Consider the following 22,810-nt stretch of genomic DNA (forward strand, 5'->3'; position numbering starts at 1 on the left):
AAGGATTAGGAAACAAAAGACATGGGAAGACAAATACAGTCAGAACACCATTGATATTTTCTAATTTGCAGTAATAGAGGGCCCCTCATCTCCTAATTCAGTGCAACATTTGGAATGCAAAGCTGCAAAGAAATTTTTCTTGTGGCAGGTTGGACATGATTTAGTAGGCTACATTGGTGCAGCTTCTCCAATCTCCCACCAGGATCTCTGATGATCTTGCTGCTAAGCACTGTAAGACCTACCTTGCATTTTAACTAAAACCTAAGTGGACTGATGATCGAAGCCTGTGATTTCCTTTTATATGAACATTTAGAGGAAATTGGCCGTGGGCTGTTTGCACACGAAATCATTTTCACTATAATTCTAACCAAGTGTTTTGTAACTACGCTGAGATAAAAGCCAGCCTGGACTGGACTAATGTTGTCCTATGTGCCCTGGAGACAATAGCAATAGTAATATTAATAACAACAACAATAATAAAAATAAACCAAGCACAACTCCAGGGCCTTAAAGTGGAGGTGTATCCCAACATTGAGTTTTAGGTACCTTTTTAAATATTTTTTTTAAATATTTGAAGACTATGCTGGTTTGTCAAACACTAAACTCAAGGAAATCTTATTCCATTTTTATTTTCATGGCCAATCTGGAACCTGCTCACTGCTTGAGTGGTAAGAATATATTCTTGACCTGAAGAATGCATGGAAATGACAGCATGAGCATGGACTACTGCCAATTCACCAAAAACGACCGTAGTGTGTGTGTTTTTATTGCTATGTGTTGGATCAAAACCAATTTTGTTCCCCATAGGGAGTGGGTCCAAGGTCTCTTGATGGAAGAGGTGCTGGGCACCGTGAGCACTGCTCAGAGATGGGGCAGTGCTCGTCAACAGCGTGGTGGTTTCAGTGTAAGAGCTTTGTAGCTCTGAACTGAATTTTAAAACTATAGAACTTTTTTACTGTAAATGTCTTATCTGGAATCTTCCCAGGTCTCTTGTGCTGATATAAAACATGCAGATATTTTACATATATGGCCTAGCGTACACAGGAATAGAGCTTTGCCTTTATTTTCCTCCATTGCTGCATCCAATAGCACAGGATTTCCTGATGGAAGCAGGGTTTTTTTTTCCTCCTTAACCTGAACACTTGCATTTTTGCTATTTTCACGCTATGTTTATTGTCAAATAATTTGTACAGTAACGGCCATATTATCATTATGTTATGATTTTATGTTTTCCTTCCTTGTTTTTCTCTCTCGGCATTTCTTCTTGGCTCTGATTAAATAAACTAAAGCTTGAGGGATCACTGACCGTGTGGCAAATTGTTTGCAACTTTTCCCCCTCCTAGATGTATTATAGTCCCTTTCCAGTGGTAGCATCCTTCGTACAACTTTCAGACAAGTTCTCCCCAGAGTTTCTTCATGGTAGTTACTATGGAGATGACCATCCACTCTTCTTCTCCCTTATCCTCCTCCTTTCCTTGAGCTCCTACAGCTGTTATTTATCTTTTCAATGAAGTGGAGATTGCACGGATCTCCTTTCTAACGTCTCTTCTATTGCAACATCTCATTTGCCTGTAATGCGTTCACTTTTACGAAATCCTGTAGATACTCATTTATATGAATAAAGTATTGGGCTATGAGGAGAGAGTGAGGAGATCTCTAGTTAGAGGGGTCACTCCTGAAGCTATGATCTTATTTGAGCTGTTTTCACAGTTGAATTAGTTGTTCATTGGAGTCATAATTCTGCAAAATGAATTAACTGGTAACGTGTGTGTGTATGTATGCTTGAGTGTCCAGGATAGGTTTTAGAATTTATTTATTTTAAATGGCAGCTTTTAGAATTCAATATAAACATATTCTGGTGCAAGTTAAAATTTCTCAGATGAAGAAATGAAAATTGAGACAACACATCGTTAGCCTTTTAAGTCTGAGAGGCTTTTCTTTGCACGTCATCATAATTTCGAAAGCTCTTTATACAGCTTTATATATTCCAGCTTTACCAGAGAAATGTGGATACTTGGGTTGTCAGCTATTCTGTCACAGGTAGGATATTTTCCTTTGCACATCTGTCTGTTGTATTTTTGAACCCCTTGTCTTGGGGAAATTTTACTTCACATGGTGTCAGTGGCTTGGTGAATGACTTAAAAAGAGACTTGAAATGTGGTCTCCAGCCAAAAAGCTCTCCCACAGCTACCTGCCCAAGGGGACATCCCACCCCACAGCTGGTATAGCCACACTGCTGCTGTGATGAGTGCTGGTTTCTTACCATAGCTGCATCTTCATCTTGCCTTTTTGTGCTGACTCTGGCACAGTTTGTCACCCAGCAAAAGCAAACAGTTTTCTGCTGGTTTGGTGGCAGTGGGCTTGGAGACAGGTCTGTGGGGAGAAGGAAGGAGAGGAGCAGCAGTGTCCACCCCTCTGAGTGGTGGCAGGCTGTCCCCATCAGCTTGGGCCCCTCCTTGGGTAGCTTTGTTCTCAATGGTTCAATTCAAAGCCAACAATCACCTCGTCTCTTCTGGTCACTCCTTTCCTGGTGAGGTGAGGAAGAGCCTCTGAAATCTCATGCTGTTGTGTTTGTGCTGTTTCTTCTGCCTGAGATTATTCCTGGCCCTGTGACAATTTGTCCTGCGAGTTGTCAAGCAAAATGTGTATTTAAAAATAAATTACTCTAAAATTTTAATCAACTCTTTTTTTAGAAGGGAGTCTAATGTTTTTCTCTTGCATACGTCTAGTTTGCTGTGAAAGTGAGCAGCTGGGACTTTCTTGATTACTTCTATTTTTAGTGTCGCCGTCTTTACACCTGCACATTGAAAATCATGAAGTTTTCTAACAGGGGTTGAGAAATCTTACAAAACCCCTGGCTCTCAGGTCAGGAGCCTGAAACCAAATGGCCTACTAATTGTGGTATCTCGCTGTGCTTGGACTTTTTATGTTTGTATTAAGCTAGAAAAATTGACCTTTATTGATTTTTCTTGAAATCTAGTTCCTCCCACCTGGTTGATTTGTAGAAGAAAAACAAGGCAAATGAGGTGTGGCACGATTTCCGAGAACCTCACTCGTATGTCTCTAGCCCTATGAAATCCTCTCATTACCTGAAAATTTGATTACAAGTATTGAGCCATAGCAAGGCAAACGTTGCCACGCAATCAAGGTTTGTTTTTTATCAGTTTTATTTCATCCCTGTTATCTAGAAATCCTGTTGTCAAGTTTACTCTTAATACTGTGCTACATGCCATACCAGGTTAAGAGTATTTAATTGCTTCCAGTTTCCAGATGGACTGCAAAATAAACTTTAAAGGTGAATCAGATGAGAAATGGAAAAATAGGGGAGATAGCACTTGAGTAAAGGCCATGCTATTCTTATCAGGAGAATTGACTGGAATAATTCAGAAGAACAACACATGAAAAAAGGTGGTTTCTTCCATGAAGCTTAAATCACTGAATCAACTACAAAAATATTTTTTTTTCTCTTTGTGCAATAAAACCATGGTATTTTCTAGTAGCCTAGTACCCTACGTACAGGATAGGAAAGATGCATTCTTACCATACATACCGCATGGGCTTGCATGTCGTTTAACCTCTGTATCTTTCTTCCATCTTCAAAATTAATTGGTGAAGTTTTGGAGGATGTAAGGTTGGAGTACTGTTTGTTTGTTGTTTCAAAGAGAAATGCAAAAAGAAAATGTATTATTTATTTCCATTTGTTTTGTCTGTTCTGCTTTATGTATTTATGTCTCTACTTCCTTGTGATAATAAAGTAAGAGAGAGATTTTTAAGTAAAGTAAAAATGTAATTCTCTCCCTGAAGGAAGATTTTGAAGGTGCTTTATCAGCAGATCTTCATTCAAATCCTTTTTTAAATGACAAGAGTTAAGCTGTGGATTCACAGAAAAGCTCACTTGTTACCGATTTCAGTGGGCCAAACATTTTCCTAAAACATCTGAAGGTTGAAGAATGCTGTAAACTAAGTGTCCCTGGTTGTGATTGCACTTGCAGTAGCACTTCCTATTATTCTTCTCTATTTTCTATATTCTCAAGCGAAGAGTCTTTTGTTTTCCTTTTCAATGATGTTATTCTGTGTAAGCTGGAACTTTATACCCCAGAACGAGCCATCAGAAAGTGATGCCACGTATTCTTCACTCTGCATTTCCCCAAGCTCTGAGTAGGCTCGTGTCGGCTTGCTTCCCCTGTTGAATTTGGTCAGTGTGAACTCCAAGAAATTGTTTGTTGAATGGATTGCTGCCAGTCTGGGTCTCATACCTGTTCGGTCATTTTAGTTGCTGAGAAAGATGTCTTCTTCACCTGCAGGACTGTCATACAAAGCCTTTTGTGCTGAGTATATGTTGGTCATGAAAGCATACGTCAGTGTTTCCTCTGAAGCTATGGCTTTACTCATTTGATGAGGGTACCAAGAGTATCTGACATTCTTAGTAAAAATGGAGTAGCCTTTCTGTCACATTTTTATTCAGTGTTACAGGGTAATTCAATGAAAATAGCTTTTAAAAATAGTTCAGATAAGCAGAGTGTACCTTGCATTTCGTAAACCTCATTGTTTTCCTCTAATTCAGGCACAGAAACTTCCCAACATAGAGTTTTATTCCAAACCATGGTCATCATTTTTATTTTTAAACTTCTTAGTTGAATCTTCCTGAGTGCTGTGTTTCCCCACCCTCACCCGCTTTAGCAATTTCAGGAAATTTAACTGCTTTAGCCGATGGTGGTGTGCGTCTCCCCTATTCTTTGGTGCTGTGTGCTGTCTTCAGTTCAAGCCTTCAGATTGATTTGCTTCTCTATTGGGTTTTCACATGCTGTTCAAAGCCCTCTGCCTGCTTGGGGATGCAGCTGTATGCTAATTTCCCCGTTCCTACAAAACGCTGACAGGTCACTGCTGAAATATTCGATCCACTTGCCATAAAGGAAGGAAATGGCTGGGCTGGGCTGGGTGAGAAAGGTAGGATTTGGGCACGGTGCTGTGCTTCTTCTCAGGTCTGGAAGAGAAAGATTCCTCCTGCTCCTTTCCCCGAGACTGAGTTCTGACGGTATTAGAAATGCAGCTCTGTCACATCATTATTTCTAATTTTTTAACATGAAAAAGGCAAGTTAAAAGGGAATACGTTAGAAGTTCTTGTTACTCTGTCTTCTAAGAGGAAGTGTAAATTTAATCTTCGTATACCGTATCTTCGTATTGCAGTTTTGAAAGGCTCTTTGGACTTAAGTATAGTTTGACATGAGGACAGACAACAATATGTCAGTATCTGGGCAGATTTCCAGACCCTGATACATTCAGCTTGTTCTGATCTCTCCTGTCCTCTGGGTGTGCTTTTTCTTTTTTCTTTTTCTTTTTTTTTTTAATTTAATTTTTACAGGACTCTTCTATCTGCTCAGGCACATGTCTTTTAGAATCTGAAGTTCCTGACTTAAAAAAGCAAACCAATAAAATCTTCTTGAAGTGGAGTCTGGAGGACATGGACACCTTCAGTAATCCTTTTTTTTCTACTAGGGAATAGAAAACCCTGTTGAGTCAGGCACTTTTTTGGGGCTGGGAAATTACGGGAAGCTTTCTTGCAACACGGTTGCCAGAAGAAAAATTGTTTTTCCTACCAGTACAATTAGTAGTTCAAAGGTAATGTCCACACAGAGTTTTGCTTCGCCTCTTCCCCTGTAATATTATATTGTTTACTTTTGATACCAGGAAGGCAGGACTTGAAGGGCATTCGTTAAGGGCAGAGCTAATTCATGGTCCCAAGGAAAATGTAGGAGGAAGGAAGTCTTCTTCTGCCTTTTTGATTTTTTCCCCCCAATAATAATTGATAAGGATAGCAGAGTCTCTTTTTGTAGTTGGCCTTTTCGACATGGGTTCCTGTTTTTAACATAATGCGAAGAACGTTTTGGTCTTCTGAGTCAACCTCTTCTGAGAGTTAGCTTCTGTTGTAATTTTATATGAAAAGCACTGAGCCCTTTAGTCCTTAAAAATAGTCCTTAAAAAAGAAATCCGTTTTCTGTTTGTGTTCTTCTTCGTGCTTCTTTAGCGATATTAGATGGTCCAGAAGGTGTGAACTGGTTGTTGACTTTTGTGCTTTGTTTGCTTCCATGCTTGTTCCTCACGTTGCTGTTTCTTTGGACCATCCTGACCTTTTCTACTGAAGTGTTTTTCTGCTAGGTTTTATTCAACAGAATCTGCCTGGTTTCCCAATATGAGCCTTAATGAAAACAAATGTTTATGGCGTTTCCTGAACATTAGGTGAGCTGCTATCTTTAATTACCAAGGGCCTGGAGATGGAGGAGGAAACCTACTCGTCTCATTTGCCTTATTGGCAACAAAGGATCCTAGGACTGTTTGTGCTCTGCTCATTCAGCCCACTCTGCATCACAGACAAGTGAGACTTTCTGAGCATTTGAATACAGTTTATTCTATCAATTAAAAAAGAACAAAACAAAACCTGTCTCTTACATTGTTTAAATACCTATTAAGCCCATGAGCGGAATACTAATTTAGGTGGCTCTGTATAATGAGCTCGAAATTTCTGAGTCATGTCGGCCATAGAACCTCTTAACAAGGACATGGAAAACCCCACAGAAAAAACTAATGTCAGTCTCAGTTCCTTAATTATTTTAATGAGTGCAGAAATGAAAAGCTCCAAAGCCTTGTGTCGCAGTGGTTATTTTTTCCAGATTGAATATCAGAGGGCGGATTTATGAAGATCTCAGCTGTATTGCTGGGGTGGATGAAGCACGGAGCGAGGAGGCCTGAGCACTGGTGAGACTCAGCCGCAGCAGCACACCTCGTCAGCTGGCGATCCTTTGGAGTTATTTGGGATGAGATGGGTTCCTGCGTGCCTTTTCTCCTCTCTATGTGCACAGGGACTTCTTGCACGCTCTCCATGCATTGCAGAAAGTGCTCTCCCTGCTCATCCCTTCGGAAAATGCTGTTACATGAAGCAGCGTGGCACGTCGCTGCGTCTGTCTGGGGCTCGTCCCCCTCTCGGAGGGGGTGCCTTCTCAAGCTAGGTAGCTTAAAGATGGAGCTCTGCCTTACTTAATGATACGTGAAACATAATGTAATGCATTTATCATTGCTTTAAATCTTCCAGCCTCGTGCAATGAGCTTCCCACAGTGTGAGCTTTATTTTCTCCTTAGTCTGTGTTTTTAGTATTATTTGTAAAAGCGCTCGTTATACTTGAGGGAGAGAAAATAAAGGCAGGGAACCTTGAGAAATGGCAGCTAATCAGAGGTAAGACAGTTGTGTTTTCTGGTAAACAATGAACATAGGAAAACTGGTGATGCTCCAGGCATCTTGTGCTATTGATGAAAACAAACTGCTTACTGACATCTGCATAAACCAGTGCCTGACTGATGGCATCACACAGCCTTCTCGTGCCGTCTGGTAGGCAGAGTTGCTGCAGTTCCTATACTGAAAGTTGCAGGTTTTGAAGGTTTTTCCCCCTCCTTAAAAGTTTATTTTTAAAGAAATAGCTCTTTCTTTTGCATGTCCTATTAGTTTAACCATCCAAAGTCCCATTTCATAGTAGTGAGGGGCTATCTGCAGTGCTCTGGAAGTGCAGTTTCACACATTGAGGCCTCTCACAGCTCCTCCTGAGGATAACCAAGGAGCCGTGAACCCCTGTGCCCAAGGCAGAAGAAGTAACTCCAGGGCATGCAAATAGTGGATTCGCCTCAGTTTCACAACTTGTGCATTGAGATGCCATGCCTGTCTCACTGATGGATGCTCTGAGCACTGGGAAACTTGAGCTTAGCCCATATTTTTGCTGTAGCTGTTGTTACCATACCGTGTCATGAAGCTGAGTAATTTCGTCCTTGTATTTATATTGTTACCTGAGCAGTATCTGTAGGCCGATGTTTTTACCCCCAGGGGTCATTTCGGAGATGCTATAAATTAAGCTGATGTAGTTTTTCTTTCTGTTTCTTGTCTAGAAACGTGACAAGTTGGGGATGGGGAGAGTGGCACTTTGTTTTATGGTAATTTTCATGCGATTTGTTTAAATAAAGATGAAAACTAGCTTTTGACACGTCTCATTTTCCATTGCAGCAGTCTAAATCAGAGAGATTGATGTTCTGGGCTACAGCTGACCCAAACAGGGTGCCTTTGGCTTGTTTTTTTGTTCACGAACCAGAATGGGGAACATGCGAACATTGCCAAGAAATACTTACACCTATGAGTTCCCTACTATCAGCTGAGAAAGGGGTTTGGAGTAAGAACTACCCTGGCTTGTTGCATTTCCCTGCAACTCGGGGAACCTCATGGCTGTTTTGGGGGGTTTGGCACTGCAGATCTCTCTCTGTTCCTCTTGGCTTGTCGTAAAGAAAATATAACTCACCATTTTTTTTATTATTTTTTTATTTTTTTCCCCCACTGCTGGTTTTTGCCTCAAAACCTCCTGTCTTCAGGGAAATGCCTCTACGTAATAATTGGCTGCTAAATCCGTCCAAAGGAACTGCTCAGTGAAGCTGATGAGTCTTTAATTTGACACTCCTAATGCTGGGTGAGGATGTGAGCGACAACAGCTGCTTTTCTTTGCATCTGCACTTGGGGGTGATAACACTCCATCCGTTTCATTCAGGGTTTTGCTGGTATTATGGCATCTGGTTCACCTCCCTGCCACAGGCAGGGACACCTCCCACCAGATCAGGTTGCTCAAAACCCCATCCAGCCTGGCCTTGAACACCTCCAGGGATGGGACATCCACAGCTGCTCTGGGCAGCCTGTGCCAGTGCCTCACCACCCTCTTGAGTGGAGAATTTCCTCCTAGCCTCTAATTTAAATCTCCCCTTTTTTAGTTTAAAACAATTTCCCCTTGTCTTGTCCTTACCTGACTGTGCAAAGTCACTCTCCATCGTTTTTATAAGCCCCCTTTAAGTATTGAAAAGCTACAAGAAGGGCGCCTTGGAGCCTTCTCTTCTGCAGGCTGAATAGCCCCAGCTCCCTCAGCCTTTCTTCACAGGAGAGGTGCTGATCTTTGTGAACTTTTCTGATCTTTTTCTCTGATAGTTGCTTTTTATTGTAGATTACAAATATAAACATATATATATGCACGTATAATATACATAATAGAGTAGAATTTAGGTATATAGTTTAATTTTATTCAGTTTAAGCACTGTGAGCCAGATTAGTTGTGTTGTGCTAACTAGGGCCACGCAACGGCTATGAAGGGTGCTGCTGGTAGTGACCCAGTTATTCCCAGTATTTCATCTTGTAGGCTGATATAACGCTGCTGCACTGAATACCTGGAATGCTTTTAAAACTGCCTTGCTCTGAGGAGTTCCTCGAGGGTGGGAAGAGCCTTGGTGAATGCACAAGATACGTTTTTGTGCTTTAGCATGTTTGGCAAAACTCACTCCTAGACTTTGATCCCTGTATGAGGCCGTGGCTGTCTCAGTCTGGTGCATTTTTCATGTTGCCTTATAGATTCAAAATGTGAACTTGGAGTCAATACCTTTCCCAAAGTACAGAATTCAAATATTTAGAGAAATTAGAGCTTACGTTTCTACCTAACACAAACTCTGGGCTCAGTCTGCATAGAAAAGCAGCACAGAAAACAGTAAGTCATGGAGTAAGTGGGCTGGAATCTGGGATAGTTTTCAAAGAGATTTTAGATTTACTGATCCAAAATCATTTGAGTCTTAATCATGGTGCTTTGCGGAGATTTTCTAGGTGGGTTGTGTTAATTTAACTTAAGATGTAGCTTTTAAATTAATGAAGCTAAACCAGCACAGGAGGCTGTATGGACAGGCTGTCTGTTTGATTTATCTGTCAACAAGGCACTGGTTTAACCTACTCTTAACCCATAATAGTCCACGTGGATTTGAACTGATTTAACAAAACTTATTTAATTAAATTGGGGCAATCTTCTGTTGCCAGCGAGGCCTCAGGAGAAGCATCTCTTGTTCTGCCTTTTGGCATTTTCTTCCCTTGGTAATGGTGTGATAAAAGATGCATTTATTTTATTTGTTGACTTTGTTGACTTAATTCTCACCTTCGAGCTATTAAGATTTCCTTAGCGCTAAGGGCAGTCACTTATACAATCCATTGTGGTTGCATTTATTGTTTGTTATTTTGAACAGTCTCCCTAGCTACCGAACCCCTAATTAATATAATTTAAAACACAGAAACTAGTCAGGAGCTTTATGAAATGCTCCGTGTACTTGTTTACCTGTGGCTTGGGTTCTTCTCAGCAGCTGGCTGGTAACAAAGAGGATTTCCACAGTTTTCTGATCAGGCATGCTGTCGGCCGTGTTGCAGTTCTTGCTCCCCTCCTCTGTCTTGCAGGGCTTCCATTTTATTTTCAGGTAACTTCTACTTTTCCCGAACTGGCTCCTTGCACTCCCTAGCAATGTTTTACTTTCTTTTATTGCTCCCGGGCTTATTGCCTGCTTTCTCTTGCTGCTCAAGTGTTCTTTCCAATTTCGTTTCTTTCATTTTTCAACTTTTTTTTTTTTTTTTTTTTTTTTTATATGGTGTTTTCACCAATTGCCTTTCAGATGCATAGTTTTTTTTAGATCTAAATGAACTGATGCTGAGAGTCCATCAAATGTTCAGCGGCAGTCCCGGCTGCAGTGATTGCCAATTTCTTCCTGCTCCTGCGTGGGAGCGCTCTGGCACGACTCCTTGCACAGCTGTGTGGCAAACCAGCTTCAAGCCCTGACCTGGTTTAAGCACGCCTGTGCGTACCCCCACCATTTTTCTGAGGGTTTTAATCCTTCTGCCTGCCCTCCTTCGGTCATTGTGTAAGTTCAGGTGGGAAATGGTGACCAGCAGCAGGCCAGGGCAGGGCAACTGCACATCAGGGACACTTGCAAAGAAGCCTGATGTGAGCCAGCGTGTTGGCTCAACATTTCGACCAGCGGCGGGCATCCAGATCAGCAAGTACCCAGCTTTCATGCAGCTCAGCTGTGTTTGCCACAGTCGGTGCTGACAGCATCTGGGCTGCCATCCTCTCTTCCCTGTTTCCACATCTGTAAGCTCAGGCTTTGCTTGTGACAGACAATACAGGGAAGAACGGTTGGTGATCTACGTATGGAGCCAGATGTGCAGCAAATCATCAGGCCTTGTCATTACTTCAGTAAAAACAAAACAAAACAAAACAAAATTTTGTCTTCCTTGCTGCAAAATCTTCATGGAGACTGAGGCTCCCACTGCAAGAGGGTTGACAGCAAAGGGGACAGCAGTGGCATTGCTGCCAGGTGCACTTTCCGTTCTGATTTTACAGTTCAGTAACTAATGTGTTCCTCAGTCATCTTAAGGTGATCTTAATGCAAGCTGCTACTGGAAAAGGCAGTCCTGTGCTTCCTCCCATGAGTTCTCACCACCTCTTCTGTGCCAACACCAGCAGTTCTGTGGTTATGAAACCCAACCCAGGAAAGAAAAAAAAAAATCAACCTACAAATTAATTTTCAGCTAGACTGACTTCCTCAGCCAGCTGATTATGGGGTCTCAGGAGCTCTAGTGCTGGCATAAGCAGGAATACGTGGCTGGAGATGAAGCAAAGAGCATAAACCATACCCTTTCTCAGCGGCAGCCCTCTCTGAAATCGGTTTAAACTCAACCAAACCCCTCCTTTAGGGCAGGAAGATGCAGACGGGGCAACGCAGTGTTCCCAGCTGGATGGTGTCCCCCCCGTCCCTTCGTGGCACAAAGACCACAAGAAGGTGCAGGACTAGGAGGAACGTGGCCTTCCTCTTCCACCATCAGCAAGCTGTTAGCTTGTCTTGGTCATGCCATCAAATTTCAGGCCACAAGCTGCTCAGATACCACCATATCCTAAAAATAGAAGTAAGGAGGGATTTGGGGAAGATGAAGCGTTCGATACATGCAACTCTTCTGCCAACAAAGTCTTCTCAGAGGGACTGTGATTTTGCCAGCTCCCTGACAAATCAGCGGTGTGCCTGCACTGCTTGGGGGAAAGGGGAATGCTTTTACTATAATTACCTGGTACCAAAATGGGTTCAATCTGCATTTATCATCTTTTCGCTAGAGTTTCCCAGGGTGGGGCAACACATCCTGCAAGAAATGAGAGGGTATTGAATGCTTGTTTCGGCAGGTAGAGAAAGAAAGTCTGCAGGGAAGGCGATAGATGGTGGGGGCATAGGAATTGTTACCATAGTTTCCATCCATATCATTAGTTCCCAACTACTTTATCTGGCACTCAGGAGGAAGAGAAAAGACGGCGTGCTCTGGCAGTCCAGCCAGCCCCCTCACGTCGGGGGCTCCAAGCAGAGGTGTGGGACGCACGGCCCCTTTCCTTTCCAGGCTCATTTGTGTGCTTCTATTTAATGATCTTCGTCCGCAGGACAGCGAGTGTGACTGATGGGCATCTTATGCAGAAGCGATCACTTCGCAGCTTATCGGAGTAAAATCTGTGAGGCAGGTAGAGCACGTCTCCAGTCTTTTCTTCAGCTTTCTCTCGCCGTGCATCTAAATGCCGTGCTTTTCCAGAGGAATGCCGAGGCCCTGCTAATAGCCAGATGGTGGCGGAGCCTCAGGAAGGCAGCCCCCACGGGCAGTGGGGATATCTGGTTACAGGTATGGTTCGATTGCAAGCAGCAACCTCTGCGAGAGGTTAAAATGCCCCCAACCTCCTAACTGTGTGACTTTTATCACTTCCTGCCGGCCGACGGAAGAATTTATTCAAATGGTAGGGATTAATGGGGGGCTTAATTGAACAGGAAGCTCTTCAGCCGTTCAGATGATGGCTAAAATGATCCATACGCTGTTACTTCTGACATCTCTGCCAGAAGTAATCTCGGGCTTTCTAGCCAGCACAAGCTGCTTTTCGGGCAAAAGGTGAAAGATGGCAGTAGCTGAGGTATGCATGCTTTCCTGAGATTGGAAAACAAGAATGAAATGAGCTGTAAAATAACTTTAAAAACACAAAGAAACACAGTTGCAGAGAACAGGCTGCTCAAAGCGAAAAGATTTTTTTTTAATTTTCATTTTCTATTTTTTTTTTTTTTTCGGTTGCATGGCTTTGATCTTGCAACCTTTTGATTTTTAGCAGTTGGACAAATTGCTAGAAAGGGGGCTGATTGGCTTGGTATTGCTTGGCAGATCGTTCACCAGTCGGTCTGAATCTGCAACCGTTTTCAAGAGGAGCATGGAACAAAGGGTGGCACTGAATTTGTCAGGAGCTGGGGTTTCAGCTGGAGTACCAGAGGCTATTGCATGAGTGATGAAGAAGGAAGCGCTGTCACCCGAACCATTATGGTTTTGTTTCATGTCTGCTGGTTAGGAGCTGGGAAGCAAACAGGTTTTTCAAATGCCCTTCAGATGTCTGAGAGCACTGAAAGTGATCCTAGGAGAATCTTGAAGCTGCGAGGTATGTCGTGCAAAAGTGTCTTTGGCTTGTGTGTGATTGAAGAGGTGGCAAAGGCTGACGTTTTAGAGAAATGGGCACATTTTAACATTCTGCATGATCTTTTCCGTAGGGTGGGGCATCTTTCTGTAGGGCCGAATAGTCTTTTTGGAAAAAAAGTATCTGTGGTGGATTACATGTAACGGGGACTTCGGTTATCCAACAGACACGCTGAGGGAAGGATGGCCTTGGAGAGCAGGTGAAGGGAAAGGGCAGACCATTCCCTGCCTCTAGGCTTCCCAACGCTGGCTACACTGAATATCAGAAAAATAAAGGGGATTGATTGCTTTGCTCTTCCACCTGCAGCGAGCGCAGACAGCGGGACACTGACGGTTCTTTGCCAGTAGGTGGAGACCTTGCAAGAGAACTGGAATTTCAATCCTCCTTCCAGTGGGGAAGGTGTTTTTACTGTGGGCTTTACCTTGCTTACCTCCGGCACGTAGGACGGTGTTTAACGTGAAAAAAAAGTGTATGTTTTGGTGACTTTCTCCTTGAAGCAAAGATTGTCAAGACATAATCACTCAGACATCTGCTAACGATTATTAAAACACAAGCAAACATGAACAAGTTCCTTTACTTTTTTTTTTTTTTTCTTTTTTCCCTTGCTGCTGTGGTTTTGCATTTTAATTTTCCAACATGTGGTGATGCTCTTCTCGTGCAACTGTGTGGCACAGAACAGCAGACCTGGCCTCAAGTCGGCCCTTGGCAATGTGCTTCTTGTAAAACTTGCTGGTTTCGGTCAAGCTGAGCGTCTTGGATCACTCAAGCAGGAAAGTCCCCCTTTCTGGAAGCAGGGACCTGGGACTCAAGTCTTCATCTGCCACATGCTCCGGTAGGTGTCGGTGCCTGAAGAACAGCAAGAAGGGAGGTGCACCCAGTGCACAGCCCTCTCCAAAACGGGCTGCTGCAACTAGGACCTTGGGAGGCTGGTTTCAGAGCCCATGTGAAGCCTGCACCATTGTTACTCGATTTCCACGTGAACCAGTGAATCGGAAAGCTTAACCTGGGTGGCATTATGCAACCAGCAAATTGATTGCAGTTGAAATACAGCTGGATTGCAGCCCACAGCACGGTCAAAGGTTAAAGTAGCTGTGCAGTACCTGTGCTCAGGTTCTTAGAGTAGAAGTGAACCTGCTCTGAAATGGGAGTTTTTAAGAGCCACTGCAGGACAAAGGAAGGGTGGCACCACCTGTCTCCCGTGTTCAGAAGGATCTCTTCTGCCATCTATTGCCACGTACAGCTCACCACATGCCCACATGGAGGAGAAACCATTCCTGTCCAGTCTCAGGTGGGACGACCCTGGAGAAAGTGGATGTAAATGACCCATGGTCTGGCTGAAATTGATGGTCCAGATCCACCAGTTACAGAGGGACCTGGATTCATGGGCAGTCTGTAGGATGTTTGCTATAGCGTGATCTTGTAACAGAGGTAGATAACAGTAGGAAAACAGCTTCCTGAGAGCTTCATTCAGCTGCAATATCCTCACATATGGTCTTCAAATTGAGTTTTCTCTTGGTTGTGATTCCCACTGCAAGTACTGCCGGGTGACTGAACCCGTGGGGTTCCCTGATATCAGTACAAGGGGGCATTGTCTGACCTCTTCTTCTGGCAGGACCAGAGGGAAAAATGACATTTTTCTTTCTTTTCCCTCTTCCCTCTGTTTCTTGCTCCTCTTTGCTGCTGTGTATCCTGAGGTCTGTTGAGAGGACTCACGTTCACACTGGGAAACCCTGCAGTTCTGGCAGGGTACCGTCAAATGTCCCTGGCCACCGTGGATGTCTCAGGACAAACCCTGAGGGAATTCAGTACGCAGTGTGAGTCATCCCTCTCAGGGTCACCTGGGCCACTGGAACAGCTGAACAGCGTGAATCCAGAGCTGAGATCTGAATGCATGTTAGTTTTCTACAACTTCTACACCAACTAGCATGGACCTTCGACTAGCAGGCAAGGTCGGCATCCTCATTTCACGGTGGCTGCTCATATGTGTGGGTGCCTGCAGTTGTCCAGTTCCTCCACAGTTAACACGGTGAGGGGTGGTAATCAGCATCCAGGGGCTTTTAATAGCTCTCTCTTTGCCCAGGGCTGTCTTCTATGTTGTTTTAGCAGCCAGCAATTTTACTTACTGGGTATAAGTATTTCTGCTAAACCACATGAAGCGAGGCAGTTTTGGAGACTGCAAATATCTTCTTGTGATCAGTGGACGTGGTCAGGAAAAATACGTAATTCCAGAATTAATGGTAATTTGTGCCGTGTTTAACAGGCATGGTTAAGTTGTCAGCTGTACTTTGAACTAGTCATTGAGCATATGGGTTAGTTCAATTATCATTCATTAAATGTCATTCCCAAGCACCTTTCCATTATTTGTGGGAGAGGAGATTCTCAGAAACCAACTGTTTCCCATTTAAAACAAACAGAAGGGAAAATAAAAAAAAAAAAAAAAAGGAAAGGAAAAAGCTACCAAAGGAAAATGTGTATCCATTCCTTGTGGCTGGAGTTTTAGAGCACGAAATGTTGTTTATGGAATGTGCTCTGCTGGGCTCAATAATCAAGGACTGAGTAGAGGTGGTCTCCATGTTTTGTGTCAAATCATTCACTTGAGAATTTAAGGCTGGCTTTAAGTTGGGTTATTAATTTAGGCCCAATTAGGGGAAAAAAAAAAAAAAAAAGACCAAAGAGAGTACAGATGATTGAGTGAATAAAGGGCTCAATAAAATTAATTTCTGAAAAAAAAGTGTTGTATTCAAGCATACCAGAATTTTTTACTCTTCTGAAAATTAACCGATATTCTTCTGAGCAGATGATGTGAGTAAGTATTATGTCATCTCTTACCTAGAAATGCAGGTTTAGATTGTGTCTTGGATTACATGGTCTTGCAAATCATTTTGAAGGAGTCATGTCTTACAGTGTCTTTACACTTTTCACTGGTTTACCTGCACTGGTGTGGTCAGGAGCAACCAGATTTCTACCCTTCTAATTCCTTTTTGGTGCAAATAGATGGGAAAACACAGAAAATGGTGGAGTCACCATTTCTATTGATGCCAACTTGCTGAGTAAAGTACAGTGTTGGAAGGACAACAGGTAATTTACCACTGATACGGGCAGGAAATACTGCCCCACAAGCTAGAGGGAGGAGAAATGCAGTTCTGAGCCCTCCTTTGTTCTCTGGCTTTCTGCTTGTGCTGCGATGTTGCATATTCGCAGAGCTTTGCCTGAAGTCATAACTCAGGGCACAGTGGTTGGCTTGGCGTCTGAATACAGACAGGTAGAAACACTGCTTAGTATTGCTAGAGCTAAGCATTGCTCTCAAGTGTGCTCCAGGGAGAGCCAACAAGATATCCTTGTAGTCTGTGTGCACATTTTTTCTTCCATTTTTTTGTTTATCTAAGTGATCTTCACTCTCATGGTTGGGGATTTTTGTTTTACGTCATTTTGTGTTATTTTATGTTACCTTATTTTTTTCTATTTTATTCTATGCTATTATATGTATATATTTATATATATTGTTATGTTTAATCTAGTTTTGGCAGTGCTGTAGACAACATGTTGGTTTGAAATCTGGAGCCCTGATGATTCTCAGAGGTTGCTGTTTGGAGTGAATGTTTTGGGCTTTTTCTCAGGAATGAAAGTGCAAAATGTAACGTAGCCCTACCTCCTGATGGTAAGTGCAATACTGGGCCAGAATTTCCCAGTTGTCCCATGAGAGTGATACCTCCAGCACCAAGTTTCTCGTGCTCACCTTGGTTTTTGAAAACTGGAGCTCCCGTCCATGCCAGAGCATGCCCGTGGCAGCAACAGCTAGTCCTAGGTCAGGCAGTGATCCTGTATTCCCAATTATCACTGTGCTATTTGGTGAAAACTCATACTAGTTGGTAGCAGCCACTTTAATGTAATGCAATTAAATATCTACAAATACACTGCAGTTTCTCAAGAGGAGAAATGACTAAAGCAAAGTAACCAAATACTGATGCTGCTTTTAGAAAGAGACGCAGAGCCCTTAGCGTTTGCTTGCAGGGTGATGCCTAGCAGCTCAGAAATTGGAAAACTTGCTTCATCAAAAAGGGAAATGTGAATTAATCATGAAATGGTGACACTCAAGCAGCTACAGTTCCTTTAGAGTCTGGAAATGTAACTCTAGTGGTGCCATGAGAAAGAAAAAAGGACGTAAACATCAGGCGACAGAAAAGCAGGAAACAACGAAGATAAAAATGAAGTTCAAAGAGTAAGTTAAAGGTTATGAGATGAAACAGCCAGCAAATATTGCAGTATATAACAAGCAGGAAGTTCGACGAAAATCTGCAGGTTACTAGAGATTGGGGAACGTTTGAAACAGATAAAGTTTGCTTGGCAAATCTCTTGCCAGCTGAGATGCCTGGCTGTGCGGTCAGCTTCTCAACCCCTGAATTTGTTATAAATAGATGAGTATGAACATGGGTGTGTTATCAAATTGATTGTGCCTACTGCCACACCGCACTTCTGTGTTGTACAATACCTGCGTTTTGCTTTTATTGAGGTGTTACGGAGAAATAAAGTGAAGATAGTGGAAGATTTTTGTAGGGATTTGGTTATGAATCTAACATGGTGTGAATTTAATGCGTGGTTTGTAGCTAACAGCACGCGGGGTTATCTGGAGTATTAATATTTACTAAATGTAGCCCAGGCTGGTATTACCAGCCTGAGCTTTGCGTTGCAAAGAAAAAACTGCCTTTGTACAGTGTGTGTTTTCTTACTAAACACGTCCCTTTTTTATATGCTGAAGAAATGGTGCTAGGAGACTCTATTTTAAAAGGCATTTCTGAAGTATTTTTAGCTAACACAAACTGTAGCGTTTTGATTATAAATAACATCATTTGCTTCAAACATTCGGCTAAAAATAAAGTCCAGGCGAGGAAAGCATCAAAAAGTGTATTTCACTTTGGAGAGAAATGTTTTTTAGCCTAGCCTGGGTTTGTACGCTGGGGATATTTTTTGCTGTGCAGTTTCAGTCTCTGGCTGTAATTTGCAGTCTCAGACCTAAATGGGAGGCTGTGTAGAGGCGAAGCATACCAAAAGGAACCAAAGGCTTTCTCAGACAGAGGATTTTTTGAATGTTGTCTCCTAGGTAGACGTTTCAAGTCTATCAAAAATAGGAGAAGGAAAACAACTTTCTATTGATAGAAGGTGAGATGCTATTTATTTTTGAGTAGCCTGGATGTTTCTGGCTGTTTGTTCGGTGTTTGCAAGGTGGTTAGATGTGGTGTGGAGTTTTTCCCGCATCCTTTTCCTTCTCGCACAGTTCCTCCGTTTGAATATTCGCAAGCCTTGTGTAGCACATCCCCTTTAGACGAGGACAGAGAGAGCGATTTATTTGGAGGAAGCAAACTGGATGGCTGTCGTCGTCGTTGTTCTTTCTGCCGCATGTGCCAATCCGTCCCCCATTGCCCGATGTATGCTAAATAGGTCACTCTGGCAGAAACCGTCGCCTTAACAAGCGAAGAGTGAAACCACACCGGCGTTGTTATGAGCTTATCAAACACGAAATGTCTTCCTGAGCCCTGCTGCTGCCTCCTCACCCATTCCTGCTGGCTGCGGAGCGAGCGCTGCAGCCTGCTGGGCTGCATCGGAGGCAGCCCGAGCCGAGGGCCCGGCCTCCCTCCCTCCCTCCTCCTTGGCAGCAGCCTCACACTTCTATTGGATTAAGTGTAACGGGAAACCATACCCGAAATAATTGGTTTTATGCTTCCAGAGGTTTTCACGGGGAGGTATCAGGTTGTTAAGATGTGTGCGTTCCTTTGCAAGGAAGCAGCCCTGAGTTGTGTTACCCGTGTTTTGCAATGCGTGTGTGTGTTTTTTTTCCTCTGCTGGCCCACCTTTGAGAGTGGCCATCTGCACACAAACATGGAGCAGGAGCTGCTTGAAGGCTTGCTTTTGTTTCCTGGATATGCTTAGGCTCCTTACACCCTCCTTACAGCTCCTCAGGAGCCCGTGGAGCAAATGTCTGCCTGCGCATAAACCAGTTAATCGCAGAAACCTCGAGGACACGGCACTCATAAAAGGGTCCCTTCGTTTGTAGCTTTTGTAAACTGAATTGGTGATGCTGATGGCTCCGTAACTGCTCGGGGTTTTATGAAGAAAGCAGTGTTTGAGAAGAAGCAGGCCTGGTTTTGCGGAGCTGGTGAGTGAGGGACAGCCAAGCGAGAGGAAGCGTGGCAAGGCGCAGCAGAAGTGGAGGGGAAGCATCCCTGACACGTTTGATCATACGGCAACAAGTCTCCGCTGCCTCCTCAGGAAACGGCAAAAGTTCACGGCCGTAGCCTGAAAGGAATCTGAGGAAAGGTCTGGCTTTTTAGCTGTCGGCGCTGAGATGGAGGGCCCCCGCGGGAGCTGCAGCCGGGGATGGGGAAAAGATGGCCCCGCTGTCCGGGTGGGAGAGGGGAGGCCAGCACAGCGGGACGGGGCGAGCAAAGCAAGCAGGAGTCCTTCGTGCTGGGGAAGGAAGGCCAGCAGAAAGTACATCTTTAAAGAAAAACTGAGCCCAAAGTACTTGCAGTTCCCTAATTCATGTAACATTTACGCTGAGACCACAAGTCCTTCCCTAATCCCCCTTCCGTACCTCAGGGACCGATAACAGAGATGCTGCAGACCCCCAGGCCTGGCCTTGCTACAAAGGGTTAATTCTGATCCACAAAACATGCTTACTTCTTGCTTTTCAGGGGGTTGCAGAGTCCTCCTTGCTACATACTTTTGATCACACCGGGCTGAAGCAGGTAGTTTCCGAGAAACGTTTGGCCGATCCAGCCAGTGGCTTGTGCGTGTTTTTAACAGCCCGGCCTCAGCAGCACGTCTGCGGGGAAGAATCGCTCCACAGATGACAGCAGCAGGCAGGGATCTCACTTGTTGACCTTTATAGTCTGCTTTTTTGGCCAGAGAGCATATGTTTTGTGCAGAACAGAAGCCAACACAAAGCATTTTTCTCTGGCCACATGTGTGGTTTTGCTGATAGAAATGTAGTTGGTTGGAATTAAAATCCCATTCATCCTATGCAAGAGTCCTCTGTCTGCTTGGAAGAATAGCACTTTGCAATGCAATCCGAGTAACTCGGGGAATATGTAGGTAGATCTATATAAGACCTTCATTCTGGAAAGATAATTCCTTGTAGATACAAGGAAATATGTGTTCAATTAGTCTTTTAGTTCCAGTTCACAAATTACAAGCACTGTGATAAAAAAAAAATAAAAAATATTATAAACACCATAATATACTTGTCACTAAGGAGATGCAAATAAACAGTAAGAATTGCTGCAAGGGTTGAGCAGGGATTTTTTTTGTCGGAGTTATTTGGAGGCGTGAGGATCGTGAGGACATGGACAATTTTATGTGGAGCTTAGGGAGAAAATTGCTGAATGCTGGTTTTGTTCTCTGCTGTCATTAGAGGACGTGCATATATGTGGATAAATGCTGCTGGGATTTAAAACATTTTTTTCCCTGCTTTAGCCACAAAAATGAGGAAGTTTAAGATACGGTTTCAAACCTCTTCCTACCCGACCACTTAAGTTTAATATCCGTGAAAAAGAAGAGGTTTACCAATTACGTGTTTCATCCACACTGAATGGTATCTGTGCTTTCGTTAAGTCATAACAGTAAAGCCTGCAGTGGAATAACAAGACCTGGCTTTTCCTTTTAGTGTTGTTCGATACGTGGTTCAGTTTTACATTATGTAAATACTCTGCTAATAGGGAGGAAAATGACATAAAATTGCATCCTTTCTCAACGAGGTTTTAAGTTCTTTCAGCAGCTTCTCTCCTTTTTGAAGCTGTAATAAAGATCATAATTAGAGTCCCAGTTGCTTAAGTGAGAAATTAGCATGTTCTTAAATGCTGAGCTGAGTCAGGCTCCTGGCGAGACCCCCTCTGGGTATCTGTCCTGCCCCCAAGCACATTCCCTAATGCCAATTTGTGTTCTAGACGTATGAAAGAAAATCATATTCATTGCCACCTAGTAGTTAATCAGGGCCTTCAGATAGGCTTGAAATAATTTGCAGCCTGACTGCCAAAACCACTTGCTTCTGTTTATTTCCCATAACTGTACATATGGTCACACTCTAAATCTTACCAGAGAGCGTGAGTTGCCCACTACCATGACTCTGTGCATGTCCTTCGTTATTACAAATTCATCATAAATACTTATTAACCACAGCCCAGACCTCCTTGCTTCCTGTCTTCGAAGCCACAGCCAAGGGAATGAAAATCGAATGGCTTTTGCCTGATATTTTCCCAGTCAGAAATATCTTTCCCTAAAGGTTTTGCTTTGTTTTTGTAGAACTGGATGCAAGTATAGATACCGTGTATACTAATACATATTTTGCTATTTAAATAAGATTCTCCCAGATTGGAATAAATTAAGAGCTTTATTGGGGCTGAAGTACACCTCATTTTTAGATTGATTAATTCATTGTGATTTAAAAATAATAATATGTATATAAAAAAAAAAAAAGTGAAGAAAACTAATGCTTAAAAAAATAAAAAGACACTTTCCTGGTGCAAAATACAGATTTGATTTCCAAACAGGTGAATAGTAAACTGTAAGTGCCTGAAGTGCAAGAAAATGTCTGGAACATATGAAATTGTAGTCAAAGATTTTATAGTCAAGATGTTCCCCTCCCAGTTTTCTGAATTGTTGCAGAAGATACCAGAGGTAAAGCAAGTGAAGTCCTACCTTCACAGTTAACTCAGTTACGGATAATACTTGTGGGAGATGGATACTGATCTCTCTTGAAGCAGTGATTTTTTATGTTCTGATGTCTCTCCTGCAAGTTCTGTCTAACATGCTTTTGATGTGCTCTTGTTTCCACAGGCCAAGGCTGCAAGCACAAAGGAAGTTTGCTCAATCCCAGCCAAACAGTCCCAGCACAACTCCAATAAAGATAGTGGAGCCGTTGTTACCCCCTCCCGCCACTCAGATTTCTGACCTCTCCAAAAGGAAGCCCAAGACAGAAGATTTTCTTACTTTCCTCTGTCTTCGAGGTAGGACTCTTGCAACAGCTTGGGGGAACAATCTCTTTCACGGCCAAGCCACAGCAACATATGCTGCATAGCAGCTAGACAAACGCACTGGTGCTGTGCTTGAATATATTGTGTGCATTTCAACTCCAGCAATTTGGCTCTATCTGCAGCAGGAGCATTCACGTTTGTGGTTGTAAAGGCCATAAAACGAGGCTGGTAATAGTGCAGAAGGAAATTTCTTTTACGCTTTAGCACACTGTTATCTTGAATGGGTTTTCGCCTAGCTCTCTTTAAGTTCTCCCCATCCTCATTTGTTTTACCTGACTATAAACTGAAGAGGTGCTTAAATTTCCAGAGTGCTTGTTCCTGCAATGAGAGAAGTCTGGTTGGAAATTCCCTTTTTCTGCCTATTCGCTGTCCTTTGCTGTTCAATTCGAGCGATGCTTTTCATCTGATGGAGGGTAGAAG

The 22,810-nt window shown here is 43.0% G+C and overlaps 1 protein-coding gene across 2 annotated transcripts in view; it reads left to right on the forward strand.

The window, feature by feature from the left end:
• Positions 1-22,810, forward strand: part of JARID2 (jumonji and AT-rich interaction domain containing 2) — a 201,350-nt gene that overhangs the window by 121,556 nt on the left and 56,984 nt on the right. For both annotated transcript variants that reach the window (XM_032181365.1, XM_032181366.1), the window contains exon 4: positions 22,194-22,363. In XM_032181365.1, the coding sequence (XP_032037256.1) occupies positions 22,194-22,363 (170 nt within the window). The remainder of the gene's footprint in view (positions 1-22,193; positions 22,364-22,810) is intronic.

This window comes from Aythya fuligula, chromosome 2 (genome assembly GCF_009819795.1).
Source record: "Aythya fuligula isolate bAytFul2 chromosome 2, bAytFul2.pri, whole genome shotgun sequence".
NCBI lineage: Eukaryota > Metazoa > Chordata > Aves > Anseriformes > Anatidae > Aythya > Aythya fuligula.